The sequence below is a fragment of the Sphaerodactylus townsendi genome, linkage group LG11 (genome assembly GCF_021028975.2).
Source record: "Sphaerodactylus townsendi isolate TG3544 linkage group LG11, MPM_Stown_v2.3, whole genome shotgun sequence".
NCBI classification, from domain to species: domain Eukaryota; kingdom Metazoa; phylum Chordata; class Lepidosauria; order Squamata; family Sphaerodactylidae; genus Sphaerodactylus; species Sphaerodactylus townsendi.
Genome location: NC_059435.1, coordinates 38,811,235 through 38,835,877, shown reverse-complemented (window position 1 = coordinate 38,835,877; position 24,643 = coordinate 38,811,235). Strand labels below are relative to the sequence as shown.

The 24,643-nt window shown below is 40.0% G+C and overlaps 1 protein-coding gene across 1 annotated transcript in view; it reads right to left on the bottom strand.

The window, feature by feature from the left end:
- The window catches only part of COLQ (collagen like tail subunit of asymmetric acetylcholinesterase), a 53,853-nt gene that overhangs the window by 7,440 nt on the left and 21,770 nt on the right, over positions 1–24,643 (bottom strand). The window contains exons 5-15 of the mRNA XM_048510967.1: positions 24,528–24,554; positions 21,965–22,036; positions 18,431–18,493; positions 16,973–16,999; positions 15,358–15,402; positions 13,767–13,802; positions 11,481–11,561; positions 6,041–6,137; positions 4,979–5,118; positions 3,916–4,035; positions 530–650 (exon numbers count right to left, since the gene is read on the bottom strand). Coding sequence (XP_048366924.1) covers positions 530–650; positions 3,916–4,035; positions 4,979–5,118; positions 6,041–6,137; positions 11,481–11,561; positions 13,767–13,802; positions 15,358–15,402; positions 16,973–16,999; positions 18,431–18,493; positions 21,965–22,036; positions 24,528–24,554 — 829 coding nt within the window. The remainder of the gene's footprint in view (positions 1–529; positions 651–3,915; positions 4,036–4,978; positions 5,119–6,040; positions 6,138–11,480; positions 11,562–13,766; positions 13,803–15,357; positions 15,403–16,972; positions 17,000–18,430; positions 18,494–21,964; positions 22,037–24,527; positions 24,555–24,643) is intronic.

Sequence of the window (24,643 nt, the reverse complement as noted above, 5' to 3'; positions counted from 1 at the left end):
GTACCCTTGGTTGGGTGGGAACTAGAGATGGGAAATTTTTAGTGGCTGCACTTTGCCTCTGGACAACCCTCCCCCTTGAAGTTCACCTGTTGCCTACCTTATTTTTCTTTTGATGCCAGACCAAAACCTTTCTCCAAGGGACTTAACTAAAAAGTCTTTTCTTTAGCTTTATTATGGTGTGCTATAAGCCTGAGGTCTACTCAGTTTTATGCTGCTTTTCTCCCCTGGTATGTTTTTATTGACCTATTTTTATCAGCCGGTCATTTTTATTGACTAGTTTTATTTTATTGTTTTTTGGTAATGAGCTGCCTTGAGAAGGTTCTGAAGAAGCATACAAATTCTTTTACTAAATAAATTACCAGTTTGGGGGGACTGAGGTACCAACAGACAAGTGTTACACAGGATAGAGCATTAGATCCTACGTCAGTGGAACATAGGAATAGGCTGTCCATTTATTTTAGGATCTCCATGTAAAAAAGCAATTAAACTGAATAACTGAAAGCAATTAGACTGAACAAATCTAACATACTTATACAGTCATCAGTCACAATGGTATTGCCATCATCACACTCTTCTCCATCTTGGACTATTCCATCTCCACAGGTACTGCCATCTTGAATAGGGTAGTCCACAGGATAGAAGGGTGTAAGCTGCTGAAATAAATGCACAATAATCACTTGAATTTTAGCAATCTTTATTGTCTTGGGAGATACCCTTGACCAAAGAGCGGTACACTTCTTTTATCTGGAATGCTCGTTCTCGTCCACCAAGCATGCAGCTTTGGGAGGGATGCACATGGAGTGGTGAGGAAGATTAGGGGACACCCACCTAGTCATCCAGATCTGCTGAATCAACCCTGGCAATCAACCCTAGTAAGTACTAACATTGACAAACGTTTGTTACATCTAATCATTAAGATCCATGAGAACACCACATTGAGGGTAAGAGTATCACAAGAAGGACACTTAACTTCCATCTATTCCTATGCAGAAGGGGGTGAGGCAAGGGTGCCTTTTAGCACCACATCTGGTTAATGTCGATGTTCATTTGCTTATAACAGATTTTCAAGATAAGTATATTCACACCTCATTCTTGCCCAGGGGAAAAGAGTCCCCATACTTATGTATGCGGATGACGCAGTTGTGTTCTCATTAACTAAAGTTGGCCTTAAGAGAGCATTGGAGCTATTAGCCCAAAAATGTACAGAAGATCAATTAATTATAAACTATCTTAAGACCAAAATAGTACATTTTAACGCCAAATGTAAAAGCTCAAGATGGTGTAACCTCAGCTTGTGGGTTCTGTGGGGCAGTACTTGGAATGAGTTGCAACAACAATTTTTAAACAACAAAATGGTTTACTTTTCTTTACATATAACATATAACATCAACATTTAACGTTACAATTCAAGGTCCTGTTCAGGTTGCGTTTCAAGTCCTTCTATTTACAGTCTACTGATATTGCCAAGTCCAAATTCTTCTTTGCAAGTTGGCTGGCTCCTGAAGACTCCAAGGGCTTGATGAACAGGTTGCAACATGATGAAGGTCTCCAGGAGAACTCTCACCCATTACAACCACAAAAGAAAAACCCTTAACAAGGTGTTATGGGCTTATAGAAATCAAGGTCCGAGTCTGGTACCCTTTGTCTTCTGCAAAGAGCTCTTTCAGCCTTTCTGCTGCTCTGAGTCTCCCCCCCCTTACTGGGTCAACCCATTCTGGGCCAACCCATTCTGGGCATGGGGGGTTACATTCTCCCCACTAAAATTCTGTGCGTCTCGACAGCAATTACAATCCAACTCTTGAAATCATTGCACAATGATTTCCCCCAGAGATTCCTGTACTTGGAGGAACCACATTTGGTGCATCTGAATGCAGAACATTGTCTTTCCCTTGCAAGGATTTCCAACTGTTCCAAACTTAGCTGCACTGGAAGTTTGCAAAACTTTCCAGCAAATGTTGCGATTCAGCCAATTAGTTTGCAGAAGGGATGGGGGGTTGCAACTGGAATCCCCTCCTTCATGCAACTGCCAAACAGAATCATGTGCTTCAAATTCACATAGCAACATCTCTTGAACTTACATCAAATAACAAAACAGTTATATGGGGATCAAACCCCAACTTGCTGCACACTTCCATTGCAAGCAATTTATATTTGCAATCTCACTTCCAAGCCCCACGCTGGTTGGGCGCCATTTGTAACCTCAGCTTGTGGGTTCTGTGGGGCAGTACTTGGAATGAGTTGCAACAACAATTTTTAAACAACAAAATGGTTTACTTTTCTTTACATATAACATATAACATCAACTTTAACGTTACAATTCAAGGTCCTGTTCAGGTTGCGTTTCAAGTCCTTCTATTTACAGTCTACTGATATTGCCAAGTCCAAATTCTTCTTTGCAAGTTGGCTGGCTCCTGAAGACTCCAAGGGCTTGATGAACAGGTTGCAACATGATGAAGGTCTCCAGGAGAACTCTCACCCATTACAACCACAAAAGAAAACCGAGTCTGGTACCCTTGTCTTCTGCAAAGAGCTCTTTCAGCCTTTCTGCTGCTCTGAGTCTCCACCCCCTTACTGGGTCAACCCATTCTGGGCCAACCCATTCTGGGCATGGGGGTTACATTCTCCCCCACTCTTCTGCAAAGAGCTCTTTCAGCCTTTCTGCTGCTCTGAGTCTCCACCCCCTTACTGGGTCAACCCATTCTGGGCCAACCCATTCTGGGCATGGGGATTACAATGGCAGATTGCAGGACAACGAATTGAACCAGTTAAGTGGTTAGGGGTAGTCTTCCTGTGCAATGGTAAACCTACAGCACATGTACAATCACTTGTTCAATCAGTGTAGAAACATATGCAAGCTAAACTGAGGTTTTACCATACCCAGGGTGAGGGTTATATACCAGCAGCGATTAAATCCTGTAGGATTATCATCTTCATTATTGGCAGTGATACCATATCCCACCTGGTCTCAGAAGATAATCTTAAAATTTAAACAGATTGGGATTGATCCTATGATGCTTCTCAGATGAGTTATACCCTCTGCAACTAAATTTGTCTATCACCGCCTTGATGGTATGGATTCTCAATTAGACAATGCTGTTCTCCCTGTCATGTTCAGGTCTTTGAAATCTTGGGTAGGCTTAGCAATGCCACCCTATTTTCAAAACAAAGCCATTGCAAAGTTTCAATGGGCTTTTTCTAGAGCTCATTTTGATACCTTTCCATCATCTATGTGACAGGTAGATTTTTTTAAAAATCCTGGCCTATGAGGAAGTGCATATGCTATTCAGGAGAAGTGGATTCCGTAATACATATCCTTTTATAATGTGGACTGCTTAAAACAGAAAGGAATCTACTAATTTAAATTTATTGCTACAATATTGTAATCCAGCAATTAAAGATCATGAGCAGGAAGTCAGGGCATTTTTGCTAGAAGATAAAGATGTCTTTCATCAGGTAGCAAAGTTCAGTGCAATAGCATACAAAAAGCGTAAGAGTTTGTTAAAATAGGGAGCTGATTAAACATTAATGTGCCCTAACTGTTATGAGATTTATTCATTTGTGACATCATATCTCAATTTGTAAGTGTTTTATATATATTTTTGTAATATGCTTATATTTGCAATCTATATTGTATTTAGTTTGTGGATAGCTGGCTTTTTTGCCATATTAAAATCCTTCATTCAACTGATCCCCAGACCACAGAGACCCCTGGAGAAAAATGGCTGTTTTGGATGTTAGAATCTATGGTGTTAGAATCTACTGAGGTCCTTCCCCTTCCTAAACTCCACCCTCCCTAAGCTCCACCCCAAATATCCAGGAATTTCTCAACCCCAGTAGTCATCGGATTGCATTCACACTTCTCTACCCAATCTCTTAACCAGTGTTTGTAAACAAAAACTGCACTTTTTTGTTTACCTGGATTGGAAGCCATCCAAAAGTATCCTTGAAATATAAAGATCTCTGATCTCTTCGAAATGCCAAGGCATTTTCCGTATTTAGTCTATCTAGTTCTTCCTGATTATTCACAACAAAAATCTGGAAAAGAGAAGCAACAAAATGAACTGGAATGCTAGATTGTCATAGAATCTACTCAGGCAGAATAATAAGAGAGATCTCAGGGCAGAATCTAAATGTGAAATTTGGGATCATAGTGGAGAGCTGGTTGACCCTACCCCTTCCAAATGTACTTGTTTTTATGAGCATGAATGCATGATTTACTGGTAATCGAATGGTCTTCTGTAATTTTTTTAACCCCTGAGATTAAGGAAGAGAAATGCTCCACCTCTGGACGATGAGAGTATCCAGCCTCCAAAGATAGGAGAGAGGGGAGTGATAATTTGGATTATAAACTCTTTAATATAAAATTGAAGAACAAGAAACCTGAGATACATGTTCTGATGGCACAGGCAGTATCCAATAGGTTCTCGTGTCATCGGAACAACCACTTTCTACACCGTTCACATTACTGAAATAGCATTTTCCCAGCAACCTTTTTCAACCTTGTGGTTTGACTACAGAAAATATGAATGTGATTTCCAAAAATTGGATGCAGTAGGTCTTGATATTTTTTCTGGATCATCATCAGCAGATGGATAACATCTTGTTTCTCATCCAGAAACAACTTTGACTCAAAAAGTCCTAGAAGGAAAGCAGTGGCAAACCACCTTTGCTTCTCACTTGTCTTGAAAGCCCCTAACTGGGGTCTCCATACATCAGTTGTGACTTCAGCACTTATGTATACATGTAAGAATTTTGCCAGTGAAATCTCTGTAGAACATGTCGTATCATGACCATGACTCATGCATATTCAAGAACAACGTTGTCAAAAGAAATTTGATTATTTCATAATATATATCTTATTTCTAGAAGCAAATTAATTGTACTTCCAAACTTATAGCATCCTAGTACAAGTTAACCAAAGCAGCAATTTAAACTGAGAATCCTTTTACACTGAGCAGCTCCTAACAAACTCACTTACTGCAGGAACTTTTGAATAAGGTTGTCCAAACAGTGGCTCCTCATATGGTGGGATATTCATATTTTGATGGGAGTTGCAAAGACATTTTCCTGGAGGTCCAGGAAGTCCTCTTTCCCCTTTTGGCCCCATTGTTAGTTGCCCTAAAAAATATCAGATTGTCATACTAGGATGGTGAAATACAAAAAGACATCTTGCAAAGAAAAAACTGAATCTCACCAGCAAACTAAATGTATAATTTAACATCAGGATGGTACAAATTGGCAAATTTCTGAATATAAACTTTGCTAGGGTTTCATACACAGAGAACTTTGCTAGCAGTTCATGCACATGGACAACAAATGCAACCCTTTGGGAATACCACTGATTATATTGTTTATAGCCATTGCTTGATCTGCAACAGGGCAGACTCTGAGGGAGATCCACCATCTGGATATAAGCAGGAGGATATGCAGAAGAATGAGGATATTGACAAGTCTCTAGTTCAAATAGATTGATAGTATGGATGATTCTTGATTCTCACTGTATCTGTTCACAGATTCATACTAAATCACCATCAAACATACTGAGGATGACAGCATACCCTGTATCCTGAAAATTAATTCTCTCCAGTGAGTTGTTCTGAATGAAGGGGAAAACATAAATTCAACCACTTTAATAGTGAAAAACTGACAGTGCAAAGTTGTGCAGATTTCCTCTATGAAATCAACAGGTTTAGACCATTGAATTGTGCAACACGCCATGGTGCTTGGTATAGTTTGTAAGCAAAACAGCCCGATCATACTGCAGTTAAAACCAAAGCCCTACCCTAGAGCTGCACCTGAAAACTTGACTTGGTTTCATAGACATCCAGGGAAGAAAGTAAGCTAGTATGGGCCAGTATGAAATACCAGTAAGAAAGAGGTCAAAATGGTACCTCCTATCCTCTGTGGTATCTCCTATCTCCCGCCCAAGAAAGAAAGTACCAGTAAGTACCAGTAAGAAATGTGTTACTTTTGCCCCTTTTGCATAGCCATATGAATTAAGGAAATGGAAAGGACATCTCTTCAGAAAGACATCTCTTACCTGATACCAAAGTTCCTGGAGGACCAGGCTGACCTGGAGGACCAGGTTTCCCAGGTCGACCTGCAATTCCGGGAGGTCCCATGTCTCCTTTTTGTCCCTGATAATGAAAATGGGTTTGTCCTAAGATGTTTCCTAATGCATTTGGCACTTCGTTAATAACGCAAAAGCAGCTTCCAAGGTGGAAACACATGCCATGTAACATAATTCAGCTGCTATGTCTTGGAAAAGACAACATGTTTCACCTTGTTTATACTGAACGATAAAACTCCAAAATAGAAATTTTATTCTGAATGGAAGCAAAGCAAAACAGTGGCACCTTATGCAACATGAGGCAAACCTTCTCACCATGGATCCATGTATTTCTAATTTCAACACTAATATGGAAAACTGTTATAAATTATAAGTATCACTTCTTTGTTTTCAGCGTTAGCAATACAGGAGTGTAGTTGGTTAAGGTGGCATAGAGCAATTGTGGACAAAATGAAGCAGTTAGAGTACTGTTCACCTGGTGGGTTAATGAAGTGAAGACTTAAGTAATGTACTCACAAACTAGTTAAGTATGACTGGAATGATTTTTTTAAAAGTCACAATAAAGTGTTCTCCATTAAATGTAGGAATTAAACCTGATGCTAATGCTGTTTTACCCTTGTATTTCTATATATTAACAGTTCCTAAATTAAGACGAGCATATATGATTGCATATTGTAATGGACTCCTAACAGCCAAGATAAAGGATCATTATTCACAAACTCCTTCAAATCAAAGGCTGAATTCCACATGGGCCAAAAACAGCAGTGTGAAAATGGTGTAAGAGGGTTTAAAATGGTGTAAAAGGGTTGATACTGTTTTCACACCGTTTTCACACCACTGTTTTTGGCCCATGTGGAATCAGCCAAACATTCTGTGACTGCTGAATGTATTTGATTAATCTGTGCATATGTTTTTGACTGTCCTAAATATGAAGCAGAAAAGGGAAAGTTTCTAACTAAATTTGCCCCCTTTCCTGATGTTGTGAAATTAAAGATGCTTCTCAATGGTCTAAATCAGAACTGTGTAGTATATGTGGCAAAATTCTGTTTTTCAGTTTGCCATCAAAGTTTTTAAAACAGGTGCTTGGCCTATGGGCAATTAAACTCAAATAAGCAGGAACTATGTATTTCTAAAAAAAAGATGCAGTTGTTCACCACTTTTGAACCTGAATGCTGCCAGTAAACCTTCAATTCTCTATATTCCACATGTTTCCTAACTGAAGTGTAACAAATGTCTCAAATAGCATTTTTTGGCAACTGGGGTGATAGTGGATAGTGGGAGCTTCAGGGCCCCCAAAATGATTACAGCCCATTCCCAACAACCTTGCTCACATCTTGCTATGGCCCCAATCAACTGCAGCTTTGACATCATTTCCTTTTCTAAGGACTAGTTGTGCTCTAACATAGTCAAATTCAGCTACAAACAACATCACAGAGAGCAAAAAAAGTGAGGGCAATGCAATTATATTGATCTTAAATGGAAAAACACAGTGTGTACAATAACGATACAAAAACTCTATTCAATCAACAGGCAATTTACAAGAGAACAGTGTAAATAAAGAAGTGGGGGGGGGGGGAAGTGTGCCCAAGGTGTACTGAAGAGAAAAGAGATAATGGAAAACTCGGCTAAGTCCTAGTGCACAAGCTTCTCACCAAAGTTGCAGCATCTACAAGAAGACACTTTGTATGCCTGCCTAGCCCCAGAAACTTGTTGGGATCAAACAATAGAGGATTTTATTTTTGCTAGAATAAAATATCCCCAATATGGGCAGGCTATGAGTAAGTGTCACTGATGAAGCAGTTCAGCCGCTGTGAAATGGAAGAGACCTGGAAATGCCCGTCTGGAGATAAACAGTTTTCGAAGAAAGTGACATTCATTATTGTTTTGGAAGACTGTAAGACTTACCTGTTTGAGAGGCTTGTGCACCAGGATTTACCTGAGTCTTCCATTAATTTTGTCTTTTTCTCTTCCATGTGCCTTAGATACACTCCCTTTTTTTCTTCACTTATTTATTTACACTGTTCTCTTGTAAATTGCCCTGTGACTGTTTACTATTTTTGTATCGTTACTGCACACACTGTGTGTTTTATGTCTTCTGATCACTTGTCTCCTTACACAATATATTCCTTTTTGGCTTCAGTTTGATAGTCATTGGTGTGGTAGGTTTTTGCTCTCTTTTATTCTAGACCAAACACCACCAGTGACATCATCAGTCACCTAAACATGGTAACATGATATCTGCTATCATATGCTAGCAATGCCCTTTTGTTATTTGCAATGGCTAACTGAACAAGAAAATAAATGGGTACAAATCTTACATTAGAAATGGAAATTCAGTGGAGTTGGGAGTCTTTTTGTTGTTTTGACCACAGAAGACTAACATGCCTCCTCCAGAATTTTTATTCAGAATTCCTATTCTATATACACACACACTTATGCAGACTTGGCCAACTAAAATGCATGTAATTAAGCAGCTGAGATAACTTTGTTCAGCCCTGTTGAAAACACTTGGAAATGTAATCCAAGAAATATAGGACACAATTTCTAAACAGGGAAGAGCAATGCTTTCAATTTTCCTAGAACTCGCCTGCCTCCTGTTGGGATGTTCAGTTTCAAATGGCAGGTTGCTGTTCCTATTTGAGAGCCCTTTGTTGCTCTTAGCAGTATATTGCCAAATCAACTCATAGATCAGTTTACTCATAACTTGGTGCAGCACCCCCATGTGTCACTCAAAGTACAGGGGATGATTTTCTTGCAATATCTGTGAAGTCTGCACAAGAACAAAAGCTTTTTGGAAAAATAATGAAAACAAAGCACCACACTGATAAAGGGCAGGTTGGTTTTTAATGTGCAGAAACACGATGGGAGCGCGCTGCTGAGGCCTGCAATTTAATGCAATTAGTTCAGACCAGCAGCTATGATTTATAGCACAAAGCATGACTGGTTTCTTTGCACATAATTCCTACAGCAGCCCAGCACTGCACTTGTGTTTCTGCAGGCTGTTTTGAGCATTTGCAGCATAAGTCCTCCCAATCTCAGCAGGCAACTTGATACTAGGCATGCCACAAAAGCCATGGAGCCCAGTTTTGGGTGGAACTAGTAAGGCTTAAACCTCTAGAGTTGCAACACCATGCCCTGTTCTTTTGGCTGGTCTTAATAAAAAGTCTTTGGAGTTGGGAAGCTTATAGTAACTGAATGGCTATGACTGTAAAAACCCAACCTGACTCTGAAGGAGGTGATGAGGTAATCAAGATGCATCTCAGAATGGAAGTGGAAGTGACACCTTCTCAATTTAGCTGCACAGCAAGCAATTTATATAGGGATCTCAAGCTGGCTCTGAAGCCAGGAAATGACTGAGTAGGTGAGAAGAGTTCCCTCTTATTCAACCAATAGCTATTTAAACAGAGGTCATATACCTCTGCCTTTCCCAGCTCTGGTAGCAGTCTCTCTTTCAAAACAATTCTGAAGATGTCAAGAAATTAACTGTGTGGTGAAGCATAAATAAGAACAGAAGAAAAAGCATTATGGTATTTAATACATTCCATAGTAAGTCACCCAGTGGTTTTATGTTGAAACTTGCTTGATTTCTGGGTCTGGTAAATGGGTTCTGGTATTTGCTGGTGTAGTTTCTGTGGCCAGAAGTCTAAGTCAGCTTTAGGGTTAATCAATGTCAGAGAAAATGATTGCTTCACATGCAAGTCTGTATACATACAAAAGCATTTATCCTCATAGAATAAAAGTCCACCCAATAAAAGATCCAGTGAGACAGGTGCAGTAATTTATTGAAGTTAAAAAAAGGTCTATGGCTCCTTAAAGGCTAACAGATTAATTACAGCATATGCAGTGGTGGGATTCAGCAGGTTCGCACCACTTCGGCAGAACCAGTTGTTAAATGATTTGAATCCCACCATTGAGCATATGCATCATGAGATGGATAAAGATGCATAAACTTCAGTGTATGCACACATAACCATGTAACTAAGAGGGAAAGCACAGTAATATCTGGTATTAAAATCCATTAAGTCAAAAGGCATAATCTATGTCTTAATTTATTCTGAAACTGTCACTTAGACACATGGTAAGATGTTTTCGTGTGTTCTGGTCCTAGGTAAAGGTGATGATGCTAATTCACCAATGGTGGTTTCACACATGCTTAAATCAATTCCTTGCTTTCATTGATTAATAATGCAAATATAAAACTTACTTGGGCCAGGATACTAATCTGTGTTGTGACTGCTTTTTTCTGCATTAATAACAATCAAGTTATTCACATAAAAAGTGGCAAAGAAATTCATAGGAAGAGCCAGCAAACCTCTGAATTTCAGTGCTGAGAAACAGCAGAGGGCCTCAGCCTTTATGCCAGGTTTGTTTGGTCCTCCAAGGCTACTAGTTAGCTTTGGTGTGTAACCATATATTGGACTAGAAGATGAACAATTGGTCTGATCCAGCAGGCTCTACTTATGTGCTTATGTTCTCAGAGATAATTTCAGTCTGACATGAAAATGAAGTCTGTAGGATTAGGTTACTCTTCAGTGGGGCAAATACTTTCCAGTGTTGGAAAGTCAAGCCCTTTCATAATTGAAACAAAATTAAATGCATTCTAGAGGTCTGAGCTGTTTCAAACCATCAGGGAAATAGCTTGCTGAATGTATCTAAATACTGTCAGTTCCTACTAATGTTCTGCTCCATCATATGAAAAAAAATACTGTGTAAGAGTGAGATATCAGAAGATACTTAAAAGATCCTTTCCCAAAGTACATGTCAGTGCTTCCTGCATTAATAACGATACTGCAAAGTTAAATATATTACAGATTTCTCTATAGACTAATTTGTTATGATTGTTGACTGTTTCAACCTTTCTCTCTTTAGTTCCTGAAAATAATAGTGATATGTGGTACCAAGAGTTCAGTGCAATATTCTAGGCAAAATCATCCATTATATTCTTGCTCCATGACTCAACATGTTACTTTGACCAATCCAATCCAAACTCTATTCTTTATGAAGCTTTGACACATTGCTTTTGAGATAGGTATCTTTCAGTGTTTTAGATTGGAGTCATTTATTTTCTCATGTACCATACATTTATTAGGTAAATGACTCATTGATTTGTCTTTTACTAGATATCTAGATTATCTAGGATACCTAGATTATCTAGATATTCTTCTCTTAATACAAATACGTCATGACTGAGTTTTAAATAATAATACATAATTCTTTTTGCAATGGAAACATATGTGAATATGTTACCATAGATCATTCATTTTGTTCCTTTTCATATCTAATGCAGCTTGATCTAGACCTTTCTGCTCAGGAAATAAATGTTAGGTACTGAAAAATGCAAGATCAAAACATACTGCACAACTATAAACATGTTAGGAAAAGAACTTAAAAGATAGCATAGGATTCCTACTTGTTTCCCTCGTTTCCCTGGTCTTCCAATAGGTCCTCTGTGCCCTGATAAACCAGGCTCTCCCTTTGGACCCATTTCTCCCTTCAGAATAGAATAGAATAGAATCTTTATTGGCCAAGTGTGATTGGACACACAAGGAATTTGTCTCCGGTGCATATGCTCTCAGTGTACATAAAAGAAAAATACATTTGTCAAGAATCATAAGGTACAGCACTTAATGATTGTCATATAGGTCTAGTAAGCAATCAGGAAACAATCAGTAGTAATGAAAACATAAAATGTAAAATCATAAAATAAAATAAAATGTCAGCACAGACAGGGGGTTGAAAAGGAAGAAAAACTTTTGTAAAAAGACACATACTGGTTATACAGTTTGACTTATTTGTGTCACAGTAATGGATTACATGCAAAAGCCTGCTCATTCTAAAGAGGAATTCATAACTGGTTTGTGTCCTGCTGAAAAGTACTGCAGACAAATGGGTTTTCATCAGGGGAGCATGACTTCTTTATCCTTCCCTGGAGCCCCCAATGGCCCCTGAAATACTATTCCTATTAGGCTAGCTACAGAAATAATGGGGAGGGGAACATACCTCAAAGATCATTCCAGCCCTCTTGCTGACTGATTGGAAGTGTGTCTATGTGGGGGGCGGGGGGGCGGGGGGATCACTAAATTTTTTCAGGGAAGCAAGTTCTCCCCTTGCCTCTGGGCACACCATGAAAGGGGAATTAAAGGTCTGTTGCTAGAGAGGAAACTGGTAAAACATTTCCTTTTCCATCAGCAGAAATATTAGGTGAAACCTTAAACAACTAAAATTTCTCTAACATACTAAGAAATGTCAAAAAATTTAATCCAGCAAATTAATGCGTAAAGCCATTGACATTACACAGGCATTGTAAAAGAGCTCAGACCTTTATTTAAGTTGACTTGCCTAGGAATAGATTCACTTTATTTTGGGCTTATATTCCACCCTGCCCCATCATTGTATCATAGTGTTTATATATGAGCCAGGTTCAGAGTGGCTCACGTACAAACAATTTAATACAATAAAAATCAGCCCAACAACAATTAAAACCCAACTCTAAATATATAATTTTAAAAGCTTTGGTGCCAGTCAATTTTTTTAAATAAGTTTTCCAACTGAGGAAGATCATGTAGTAAAAACAAATCAAGCTAAAAACTAATGTCTCCCACCCCCCAGAACCTATTGTATTTAATAAAGGGGGGAGGAACAGGAGCAGAATAAAAAGGGGGGATGGGAAAAGCAGAATGGGGAGGGGAAAGAGGAAGGAAACACCAATCAAGATGGCAGAGCTCTAGCTGCCTCAGTCATAAGCCTGGCATTACATCTCCATCTTACAGGCCCTGTGGAACTGTATTACATCCTGTAGGGCCCTGGTCTCAGGTGACAGAGCTCCACCAGGATGGGGTCAGCACTGAAAATAATCTGGCCTTGGTTGAGGCCAGCCAGATGTCCTTCTAAGGGGTTACTTCCAGAGGAGCATAATGCTCTCTGTGGGTGATATTGGGAGATGTGGTCCCATAGGTTTGAGGGCCCCAGTCCACTCAGGGCATTAAAGGTTAACACCAGAACCATGAATCTGTGTTAACTTGGTTCAGCATGCATTGGACTGAAATATGTACAAGACAGGAACCGTCTTCAGACATTTATCCACATATTCATTGAATACTTATTTAGAGCATTCAGTCCAACAGCCCTGCCCCAGATATCTGTGGGCCTTTCCCCGCTCACCTTAAGCCCCGCGCTACTCTCCTCAAGTAGCGCGGGGTCCCCTGGCACTCCCCATGACAGGGGCGGCGACAGCGCAGCCACCCTGCTGCTGCTGCTGTTGCGCCCCCTCAGCACGCGGCATCCCTGGCGCTCTTGTAAACAACGCCTTTTAATGACCCCGCGCAGAGCGTGGGGTCGTGGGGACGCCCGGGCGTGCGCCAGGGATGCCGTGCGCTGAGAGCAGTGCGCAGCATAGGGGGGATCGTGGTGAGTGGGGAAATGCCCTGTGAGTTCAACCCAGTACGCAGCAAACCTCTACACATGTATTTAGGCTCTCTCATGTTGTCAGGAAAAGACCAGTAAATGCATGCACAGATGAACATCTGAAGACAGCTATGGCTCCATGAGCTGAGTAGTTATGAGGGTAAAAATATAAGCTTCACATACAAATAAATTTCAGTGTAAAACAAATTAACTGGGGACAGTCAAAAATTATAAATCCATCCATTTCAATTAAGTGAAGACTTTAAGAATGTCCCACTTCTTGTATACCTACCTTTTGTCCCAGCATTCCAGGGAAGCCTATGTATCCCTACAAGGAAAAATGGAGGTGTGAGGAGGAAAAACATGAAACACTCTTTAAGTTTGGGTTTGTCTGAGCATGATACAAAAGAAAAAAACCAGTCTCATTTCTGCAGTTATTAATATAATCCAGTTGAAAATTACCAGATTATGGACAATTACATATATCTCTGGCCAAGTCTGCTGCAGGGACCAGGGATGTAGTTGCATACAGTCAACTAGACTGTATTACTTTACTGACAGTATAGTATGGAGTCAATTTTGGACTCATGATTACTCACTTTGTGTTTTCAGCTTTCTGGCTACTATGACAGTTCTTTCCCCTACTGGTTTGCCCCAGTAAACATCTGCTTAAGGAACTAAGAAGCCTATCCTTTAAGGATCACACTGTCTTATTGAGAATGAAGTTGTCCTGCAATACCACCTATGTGATGGGGCGAGTTTACTGGATGCTCTGAACTTACAGAAATCTGGCAGACCTATCAATCCACGAATGAATGCCAGATGCAAGGGGTGGTATTCTTTACTAATTGGGACACAGTATAATGGGACATTATCTGACTGAACAATTCTACAAATAAGGCAGAAATGTAAGTTAATATTTTCTACTGTAATTGATGCAAGCTCTGACATAGACTAGGCTAGTTTAAAGACTGACAACAGTTTCCCCTAACTTGAGTTTCTTGATGTAATTGGAGTTCCCTAGGTGTCAGGGGATATGTGTGTATGTGTGCATATCCTGTTGTGTACCAGTACTTTCTCTTACATCTCAGGAGGTAACAAAGTGGGATTAACCCAGATTCATTTGGAATCTGGTCCCTATCTAATCCAGAGGATTCTTTTTAATGATCTTCCACTGAGCTTCACAAACTATGAGGAACAGAACCCCAAGAGTGGGAAAATGGTCCTTTTGTCCTTTCTCATCCCTTCATCTAGCTCAGGGGTAGGGAACCTGCGGCTCTCCAGATGTTCAGGAACTACAATTCCCATCAGCCCCTACCAGCATGGCCAATTGGCCATGCTGACAGAGGCTGAAGGGAATTGTAGTTCCTGAACATCTGGAGAGCCGCAGGTTCCCTACCCCTGATCTAGCTCATCCACACATCCACCGACACATATCCATTTCACCCGCATATTCCAGAGACACAAGGGAGAGAATAAAAGGCAAGATCTCCATCAATCTCATCAGAAACCCAATAGACTGGATTTGTTTGATCATAAAAGTCCAATGGGGACAGGGATTCATGCTCATCTGTAATCAGACATGTATTTAAATATGGTTTTAATCCAGACAAGCTAACTGCAGACAAGAATAATTAAGACAGCTTTAAAAAATTTTTTAAGACAGCTTGTTTTTTTAAAAAAGCAATACAACTTTTAAAAATTGGAAATATCTTTAAAAATAACATAATAAAATTAAATCTAAATTAGGTACTGATTTTATAACCCCATTCTTAACATTTGTGTGCCTTTGTCCATCATAATTTGTTATATACAGATCAACAATTATGTATCCACTATAAATGTGGATAAGACTGTGTTGAATTCCACTGAAGTAATTTTACCTTATCACCTTTGCTGCCTTTGTCACCCTTCCCTCCATGAGCTCCCTGTTGAAAGCCAGATCAGAGATTAACTTCATACATATACTATTCAATATCAAACACATCACTTTTTAAAAGCCCAGCAAAAAAAAGCACTTATGAACTCTTCCACAAGTACCAGAAAGGGTCAGATCCAAGAGATTAAACAAAGAACGACTTTCAAGTTAGACGCCGTTTTCTGTTGCTCGGATCTTCCACTGGTGTATTCTCAACCTCCCAAAACCAAGCCACTTCCTGAGCTAAGCTGGGTCACCCCACTATAGTTGTTTGTATTTGCTTATTTGTGTGCTTACAACTGTTGAAAGAAGGGAAATGATGCCGGGGGGGGGGGGGACCAGGAAAAACAGGAGTAGGATAAAGTGGAGGTCATGGTGAAAGCTGAAGAGTTAAAGACTACTTTTCTAATGTGTGACTCTGATTTATTATTAGAAAAATCACTGTTGTCCTCGCCTTTGTCGTGTGTATTTAGAAGGTTGCCACATAGAAATTGTTTTCATATTCTGTTTTAATACTGTATTTATGGTTGTTCACTTCTCTGAGTCCATTCATGGGGAGAGCAGTATATAAGCCAAACAACCACAACAATTTTGAAGATAGATTTGAAGAAAGAGGTGGCGCAAACCAGTTGAGACCATTCCAGTGGTAATCGGCACTGTGGGCACCATTCCAAAAACACTGCTCTTGAAACACCTTCAAAGTGACAAAATCAACATCTGTCAAATTCAAAAGGCAGCTCTGCTCGGATCTGTATGAATAACATGCTGATATATTACAGCATCCTAGGTCTTTGGACAGGGCTTGAATTGTAATTGTAATGACCAGCTAAAGAACTGGCAGTGGTGATAGTAAACAAAATTAAATAATATGTCTGTTCATTACTAAATTACTCTTGGCCAAATGTGTGTTTCAACTGAATGCTGAAGTGACTATGAGCTGATTCAGATTTGCAGGTCACCATTTCATATTATAAGCCAACAAATTATAGTGTATGGGGAACCCCAAGAAAATGCTACTAGAACACGGCCATACAGCCTGGAACCACACAACACCCCAGTACATCAGTATATGCTTTGAAAATAGTGCACCAAAGGCTATTCTTTAAGCACTTTTTAAATAATATAAGCATAATTGATTTAACAGTAAAACTCTTATGGAATGACCCAGTTGAGCTCAAGTACAACACCAGTGGTTCAAAAGAACTCTGTTTTCTTCATTCTTTCCACCAGTGTCAAGGATGAACTTGCATACACGCAGCGCATGGGGGCTTTGTAGAGAATGCAAGCTCATTTATGTCCCCTACCCACCCAGCCGTTTGGTACATGGAGACTAGTGTGGGAATATGGGAAGTATGCACATATTTTTGCAATTTCATTTGTGTTGTATGTGCACATATACTGTGCACTTAAGTAGGCGAGGTAATGTAGAACACAAGCTTCTTGAAACTTCTACACATATGGACACTGCACTTGACTGAATCTAGCCCCAAAATATTTAAACATCACATCTTTTGTCCAAAGAACATAGATTGTGATGCTTTTCAGTAATGAACTAAAAGCTTTTTCTTTGTATCACTGACCTTTTCTCCTCTGCTTCCAGGGTGGCCCTAGAAAAAGGATCTGTATCTTAACATTTGACATTGATGAAATCATCTTAACAAAAAAGTCATTATTAGTGGCTTTGACACTTTTGTCTGTAGCTTTAGAGAGAACTTGCAAATAAAATGGCAAAAAGGTGCAACAGCATACCACAGCCAATAAATCAATACCGTGTTTCCCCGAAAATAAGACAGTGTCTTATATTAATTTTTGCTCCCCAAGATGTGCTATGTCTTATTTTCAGGGGATGTCTTATTTTTCTGTGTTCTGTTTGTTGGGCATGCTTCCAAACAAAAACTTTGCTACGTCTTACTTTCAGGGATGCCTTATATTTTGCACTTCAGCAAAACCTCTACTATGTCTTATTTTCCAGGGGATGTCTTATATTCGGGGAAACAGGGTATGAATGAACAGAAATTTTTAAAAATCAAGTACATTAAGCATGGTAGCCAGGTTTGAAATTGCTTTAGATTTTTTTTTAAGCAAAAGGAAACATAACAACTAGTACAGCAATCTTTATGAAATAAATCTTCCCAAGACTTTGTAAACTGGGGTATATTTGCTCTGGGTAACATCTTAATAATGCTTCAATTAGGTTCTTTACTCTCTTTTAGTTCCAGAAAATATGCTAGATTTTTTTCTTTGAAGTAACCAACAACTAATAATATATCTTTATATTTTTTCTGTGTTTCCATAAGGATAAAGTAGAGGGATTTCACCTTAGCCTATTTTAATTTTTTCATAGAGCTTTCCATTTTTTTCTAATACAATATTGTAAAGAAAGCAGTTTATGGTATCAGTGTTCCATTCCACAAGCTGAAAAATGTAATATGCATAAAAAGAGGGTATTATTTCTACTCATAGGGTAGCAAAATATCAAATATAAACCAAATTAACAGCCTAATATGCAATGGGAAAGATGATGCAATGGGAAAAATAATGAAGGTCCAAATTCACAGTGCAATCCTCTTTCAATTTATGTAGAACAGTGATGTCAATTTATGATGTCAATTTATGTAGAACAGTGAAGGTCTGCTTAGGACTGCACTCTTAGTTGCTGAACAGGTCTGGGAAAGAAAGTTTGGCCTGAGAAAGTTCAAACATTCTGCTGCTTAGGTCTGCTCAGAAGGAAGTCCCATTTTATTCAGTGAGGCTTACTTCCAGCTTGTGCTCTTAGGACTGAAGCCTAAATTCTTTCATATCAAGCTGGGATAAGAACCCTGAAGTTCAAATCCAAAAACAAACAATAGATTGGTAAGCCTTTTATATCCTTTCATGATAGTTATGGAAAAAGAGGTCTGTCAGCTGTTCCCTTCCTCAGACTCCTCTGTTGTTCAAAACAAGACAACAATATCCAGAAGCACTTTCTAATAGAGAAGGCAGCTGCAAGCAATTAGGAGAAGCCAGTGTGGAATAACATAGCAGCCAGGTCAACCAACCTTGGATCCCATTGGTCCTCTTGTACCTGGTAAGCCCATCAAACCTAAATCTCCCTTTTCACCCTAAAGGAGTCAATAGAGAATGTTATTCATTATGGCTGTGGCAACTGACTGATGCCTCTGGTTCTGCATCAGAGTGGTCAAACATGTAACACTGCTTCAATTCTGGACACAAAGTGGAATTGTAAGATACATGCAAATAACTGAGCATGAATTGTGATGGTTGTCTCTTGACATTATATTTTTCTTAGCAACAAATGGCCTTAAACAGCAAAAAAAGGGGGGGGGGGGCTGCTGCCAACTATATGTTGTAAGAATGGCTCAAGCTCTATTGCAAAACCTATTTTGCTTCCCTGCAGTGAATCCTGTTGTAAGCAGATAAATGTGGATTTTCTTGCCTCCTCGAGGTTATCCCCCCCCCCCAGTTGCAACTTCTTTCCTCTTCACCATGGAGAATAGTGCAAGAGAACACAGTTTCTTTGGGGAAAAAATGGGAATTTAATTGGTCACAACTGCCATAGCCACAGGCTGTATTGTTCTGAGGTTCGGGGGTATGATACAATCCTTGGGGAATTTCCAGAATAGCTTGGTGCCTCTTTCATACTTATGACCCAAGTTAATGGCTGGTGGTCATGGCTGTCAAATCTGGTTTGGGAAATTCCTAGAGATTTAGGGGTGAAGCCTAGGGAGGGTTTGTGGAAGGGAGGGATCTCAACAGGGTGCAACATCATGCAGTCCAGCTGCCAAAGTAGCCATTTTCCCCAGGGGAATTGATCTCTGTAGTCTGGAGATCATATGGAATTCTGGAGATCTCCAGGCCCCACTTGGATTTTGGCGAACCTACCTGTGGGGTTGTCTGCCCTTGCTATTTAATGCCCATTGACCCTTACTTGCAGTGATCTACCACTGTAATCCATTTAAATTGTCAGTTTGAGCTAGTGGTCTAGTTAGTTATTGTCACCAATGTCTCAAATTCTTCTGAGCTATCTTGGTAGTCTATTGAGACATTGGACCACTATAAAATGTTTCCTAGCAGCCATTTGCATCCTCAAGAGGCAGAAAGCGCTCTTGCAACGTGTGCTGTCTGCTGTGCTGATTAACCTTTGACTAATGGAACAGCTAGCAGTGATAAAAGCAGACCAATGGTGTTTCTGCAGCGAGGAGATCATTCACTTTCTGGTGCTCCCTGTTGAAAAGCCTTTTTTCAGACCTAGCTGGCCAAATGGTGGGTGGGATCTTCATGCTGGCTTACAACCAAGGGGAGAAAGTTATTAGGCGCAAACAAATTCTGAGGTGAGGAACACAATAGTCCTTTCCACACAACAGAAATAAAACATTTTGAGGCTGAAATATAAAACATTTTCTGTTGGAATTCTGCACAGCTAATATTTGGAAAACATTTTTTTTATTTTTTCCCCTCAAAGAGTTTTATTTTGAAAATGCTAAATAGTGTTTCTCCCCCCCGCCCCCCAAGTCATTTCAAAAATATTCCCTGCTTGGTGTACAGAAAGCAGGGAACGTTATATTTTCCCCACCCAACTTACCAGCTTCCACTTTGGTTTTCTCTGCAGCATGCACCCGCCATTTTCTGCTGCTGCAGAGAGTCTCCGTGCCTGCTAGCCGCTCATAGCTTGCTATTTCCCTATAAAAAGGACATGAATAAAATTTATTTTCCCTGGCGATCTCGCGCATATGTCGGTTTTGTTTTGTTTCAAGGGTGCTGTCTTCATAGTTATGATGACACAGTATCTGGTGCTCAGAAGGCTGGTCTACCTCCCAATAAGAAGCAATAAGTAGACTTGCCCTCTGTGGAGGATGGGTCTACTCATTACTTTCAAATGCTGACAGATCTGTCCTCAGCAGAGGACTGCTATATCCACAATTGAAAGTAATGGGTCTACCCACTGCTTCTTAATGGGAGATAGACCAGCCCTCCAAGTGGCTGCGTTCTCATATTGTGTTGTCATAGCTATGAAGACAGCATCCTCAAAACAAAAAAGAAAAATAAATAATGACACTTTGCAGGATTGCCAGGGAAAACAAACTTTATGCATGTACTTTTCACAGGGAAATTGAAAGAGAATGAGCTGCTAGCAGAGGCAACCTCTGTGAGGAACCTTCAGCGAATGAAGGCAGAATTCCCTGCAGCACAAAATGGTGGGTGCAACAAAATGAAACTGACAAGCTTTAGTCAGTTAGTGGAAGGGAGTGGAAGGCTGAAAAGAACCATTTTGGCTGGCAACGCTTTATTTCTCCTGTGCTGTGCAGAAGAAAAAAGCCAAAACAGTTATTTTTAAAACGTGTACAAGATGTTTTATTTCCTTTGTGCAGAATGGATCAGTGAGAAAAGACAGGAGCTTGAGAAATTGACAGCAAAAGAGAGCATGGCCTGTGTTATTTCCTATGACTGCCATAGGCTAAGAGAGCCAAATGAAAGGGACACACTGAGCAAAGAAAGAGCTGACAGATATGCTGTCTTCAGATTTTTTAAAACTCAAATGAGTCATCAAGTGGTGATAGGATAATAAAAGTGACAGTTGACTGCCACCCAGAAATAGAGCATAATTTTCATCTCCAAACTAATTCTAAACAGAACTGCACCCTTCTAAGTCCATTGTAGTCAACAAGCATGGAAGAGTGGATCTGTTTAGCTTTACACTATACATTCCTTACTTTACCTCTTTGGTTTCAATTTTATTATGGGGAGGGGAGGTAGTCTGGATGGTGCCGAACAAGGTGGCAGGATAAAGCCATGCATGAACATCAAATCCCACTCTAATGTTTTCCCCATTATACTCGGAAGCAAATATGAAATATTGTTTTATACGTTTTAAAAATTTGAGCTGTTAAAGAAACTTTGGCGTTTTCCATACGGACAAAATATTTCAGGGGGAAAACGGGATCATACATATCAGGATGTTTCTATCTCGGTTTCTTCCTCCTCATGGCAACCCATTCAGGCCGAGAGGAAGAACTCCAGGTGATTACACATGACCCCCGGTTTAGTTTCGTTTTCCTCGCCAATGTTGCCAGGCATGTGCGAACTGTCCCATTTTTCCAACATTCTGATTGGCTGCAGTTGGCAAGGCAGGAAAAATAAACTGGTCCGTCTCCCATGGTGTTTGCATGGGAGTGGGATTTGCATGGTTTTTTAAAAAAAGAACTGCCAACATCATTTTTTGACAGCTGAGGGATAAGGGAAATCTTGCGGGGCGGGCCCAGTTAGACCCAGAAGCCATGCAGAAGTTATGGCCGAACTGGGATGTTTCACCTCCTTATCCCATGATCTTTGGTCTGTGCAGAAAATGCTTTTAACTATTATTTGGATTTAGACCTGGAAATCCTACGTATGAATCTAATCTTATTGGGACTTTCCATGAGCATTGTACAAACCTATGATCGTTCCTAAACATTTAAAATTATTTCTCAGCTTATTTTACAGAAATCCAGCTGGTTTTGACAAGTTGATTTTACATTAAACAAATCAAGACAGTTGTTACCTAAATCAAGAAAAACTCAGTATTTTACTCTTACCCGAGGTCCCACTGGGCCAGGCCATCCAATAAGTCCTGGCATTCCAGGGACACCTGGAGGTCCTGGTCTACCCTTCAAAAGAAAGAAAGAAAGAAAGAAAGAAAGAAAGAAAGAAAGAAAGAAAGAAAGAAAGAAAGAAAGAAAGAAAGAAAGAAAGAAAGAAAGAAAGAAAGAAAGAAAGAAAGAAAGAAAGAAAGAAAGAAAGAAAGAAGGAGGGAGGGAGGGAGAAAGGGAGAAAGGGAGAAAGGGAGAAAGGAAGAAAGGGAGGGAGGGAGGATCAGATGTAATGACTCATAACCCAGAGCAGAAAAGTTTGAGTGTAATAAGATTTCTCAAGCTACGTCAACCTACGAGACATAACCCTGGAAGTTCTTCCAGGTCATGGGACCTTATGGGAAGTGGTGTATGGGGGCATAATAAATCACTGAGCCCTTCAGGGATCTGAGCCCTTTGGGGATGTGCTTCTGAGCCCTTCGAGGATAGAGCAGTCTATCAAATCGAATTAGTAATGACAACAACAACAACAACAACAATAATATCATCAACATAGCAGTCCCCAGTGACAGCAGGGGCATTGAAAAAGAACACGAGAAGGTCACTAGATAACACGATTTGAAAATCGAGCTTCAGCGTCTATGGCACAAACCAGCTGAGGTCGTCCCAGTGGTAATCGGCACGCTGGGCGCCATCCCAATAACACTAGGGCAGCACTTGAAACATCTTCGAATTGACAACATTAACATTGGTCAAATTCAGAAGGCAGTCCTGCTGGGATCCGTACGAGTACTATGCCGATACATTACAACTTCCTAGGCCTCTGGGTGAGGCTTGAATTGTAATGAAAGCCAACAACCAGCTAAAGATCTGGCAGCTGTGAAATCTACAACAACAACAACAACAACAACAACAACAACAACAACAACAATAATAATAATAATAATAATAATAATAATAATAATAATAATAATAATAATAATAATAAAAAATTCATACATATATGGCTGCATTCTTGTGCGGTAGTTTGAATCAAGGTTTTGAAGGAAAAGAAGTCATATAATTCTTTTCACAATGAATATCTCTAATTATTTCCTGCAGAGTATTTCTTTGGCTTCTGTACTGAAATAATTAGCTAAATGGAAGCATTCTATTAGTGAAATTGAACAGTTGCCATGGAGTAAGGGAGACAATGGTTTGAAAATATATATTATTTAAAGTGCCAGATTTTAATTAATATAGTTTGGCAAATCCAAAATATTCAAAAATAATCATTATGGACTGATTACACACAAGGTGTCTATGCAATAGAGGTGAATGTCTGTTGAGGCAAGATTTGTAGTATGGATGTATTACCATGGGCCCCGCTTTCACTTTCCATTCTCTCCATAGCAAATGAGACCACTCATAGTACAACTTTTAATTTGCTGTACCTCCAGAAGGGATAGATTTGCCAGTGAGCACAGCTTTGACTCGAACATGTTCCCTCTGCTCATGGCCAGCCTGCCTAGCTCCATTCTTCCCCCTCCTTTGCACTACCATCCATACCTTCCCTCTTGCTTCCATTCCATGTTACTGGTTCCTTCCTCCTTCTCTAAATGCTTATATTGATACCTCAATATGGTAATAACAGTGTTGGCTTTTGCAAGGAACAGTACAAGGAACAGCAACAGCACAGCCTCTGAATTGGACTGTAAAACATACTGCAATAGTCTCAACCTCTCCAGATTTAAATCGACCACAACAATAACAGTACAATCCCAAACAGAGTAAAACCCCTCTAAGCCCTTAGCATTCAAAAGACTTAAAGAGATATAATTCTACCTAGGATTGCACTGACAGCAACTATTCTATATGTAAACTCTTATGCACATTCATAACACAAGATGTCTATATCTTAATCATTGCATAATCATTCCTACTCAAAAGTGTCCTACTAGTAGAAGTTTGTAATATGCAGAGTTCCTAGATGGAGCCCATGCGCCTCTGGAATGGTAAAAACACGGTTCCAGGGGCGCTGTTCACACGGCTGCTCCCTCCACATTGAGGCAGCACTGTGCTCCCCCCCCACACACACACACACTGGAGCAGAAACGCTGTTTCCCTGCCTTGCTCAATGAGTGAGGCTTTTGGGAAACAGTGTTTCCCTGCTGGTGCTGTGGGAATGGCACCGGGTTGGAGGCGCCACTTTTCAGTGCTTCCTTTTTCTCCCACACTTATCTTCTCTCCCTGCAGAGCTCCGCAAGGATGGGAGGCATGCCCACGCTGCCCTTTGACCCCCAGGGGCTGGAAGGCAGGGGGGTGCCTCCCTGTCCCTGCAGAGCTCCGCAGGGAGAGAAGGTAAGGGTGGAGAAAGAAAATGGAGGTGCCTCTGTGCGGAGATGCCCCCACAGGGTGCAGCCACTCTGGGCTGTAAACAAACAAAAGATACATACTAATGAAAATATGCAAATCCAAGTTCTATACTAAACTAGATAGCAAAGTATTTTTATCTCGTTCTGATAATTATTCCAGGCAACAGTTGCTTGTACCCCATGCCATCATGGATTTTAGGCAATTTGTCTCTTACCTTTCTTCCTGGTCTGCCGATTTCCCCCTGTTAGAGGAAAAAATATATCAGATACACAAAATCACTCATAATTAAAGGTGTTCATTTGGTCAGTGTTGGCAAAGTAAATTCTTCAA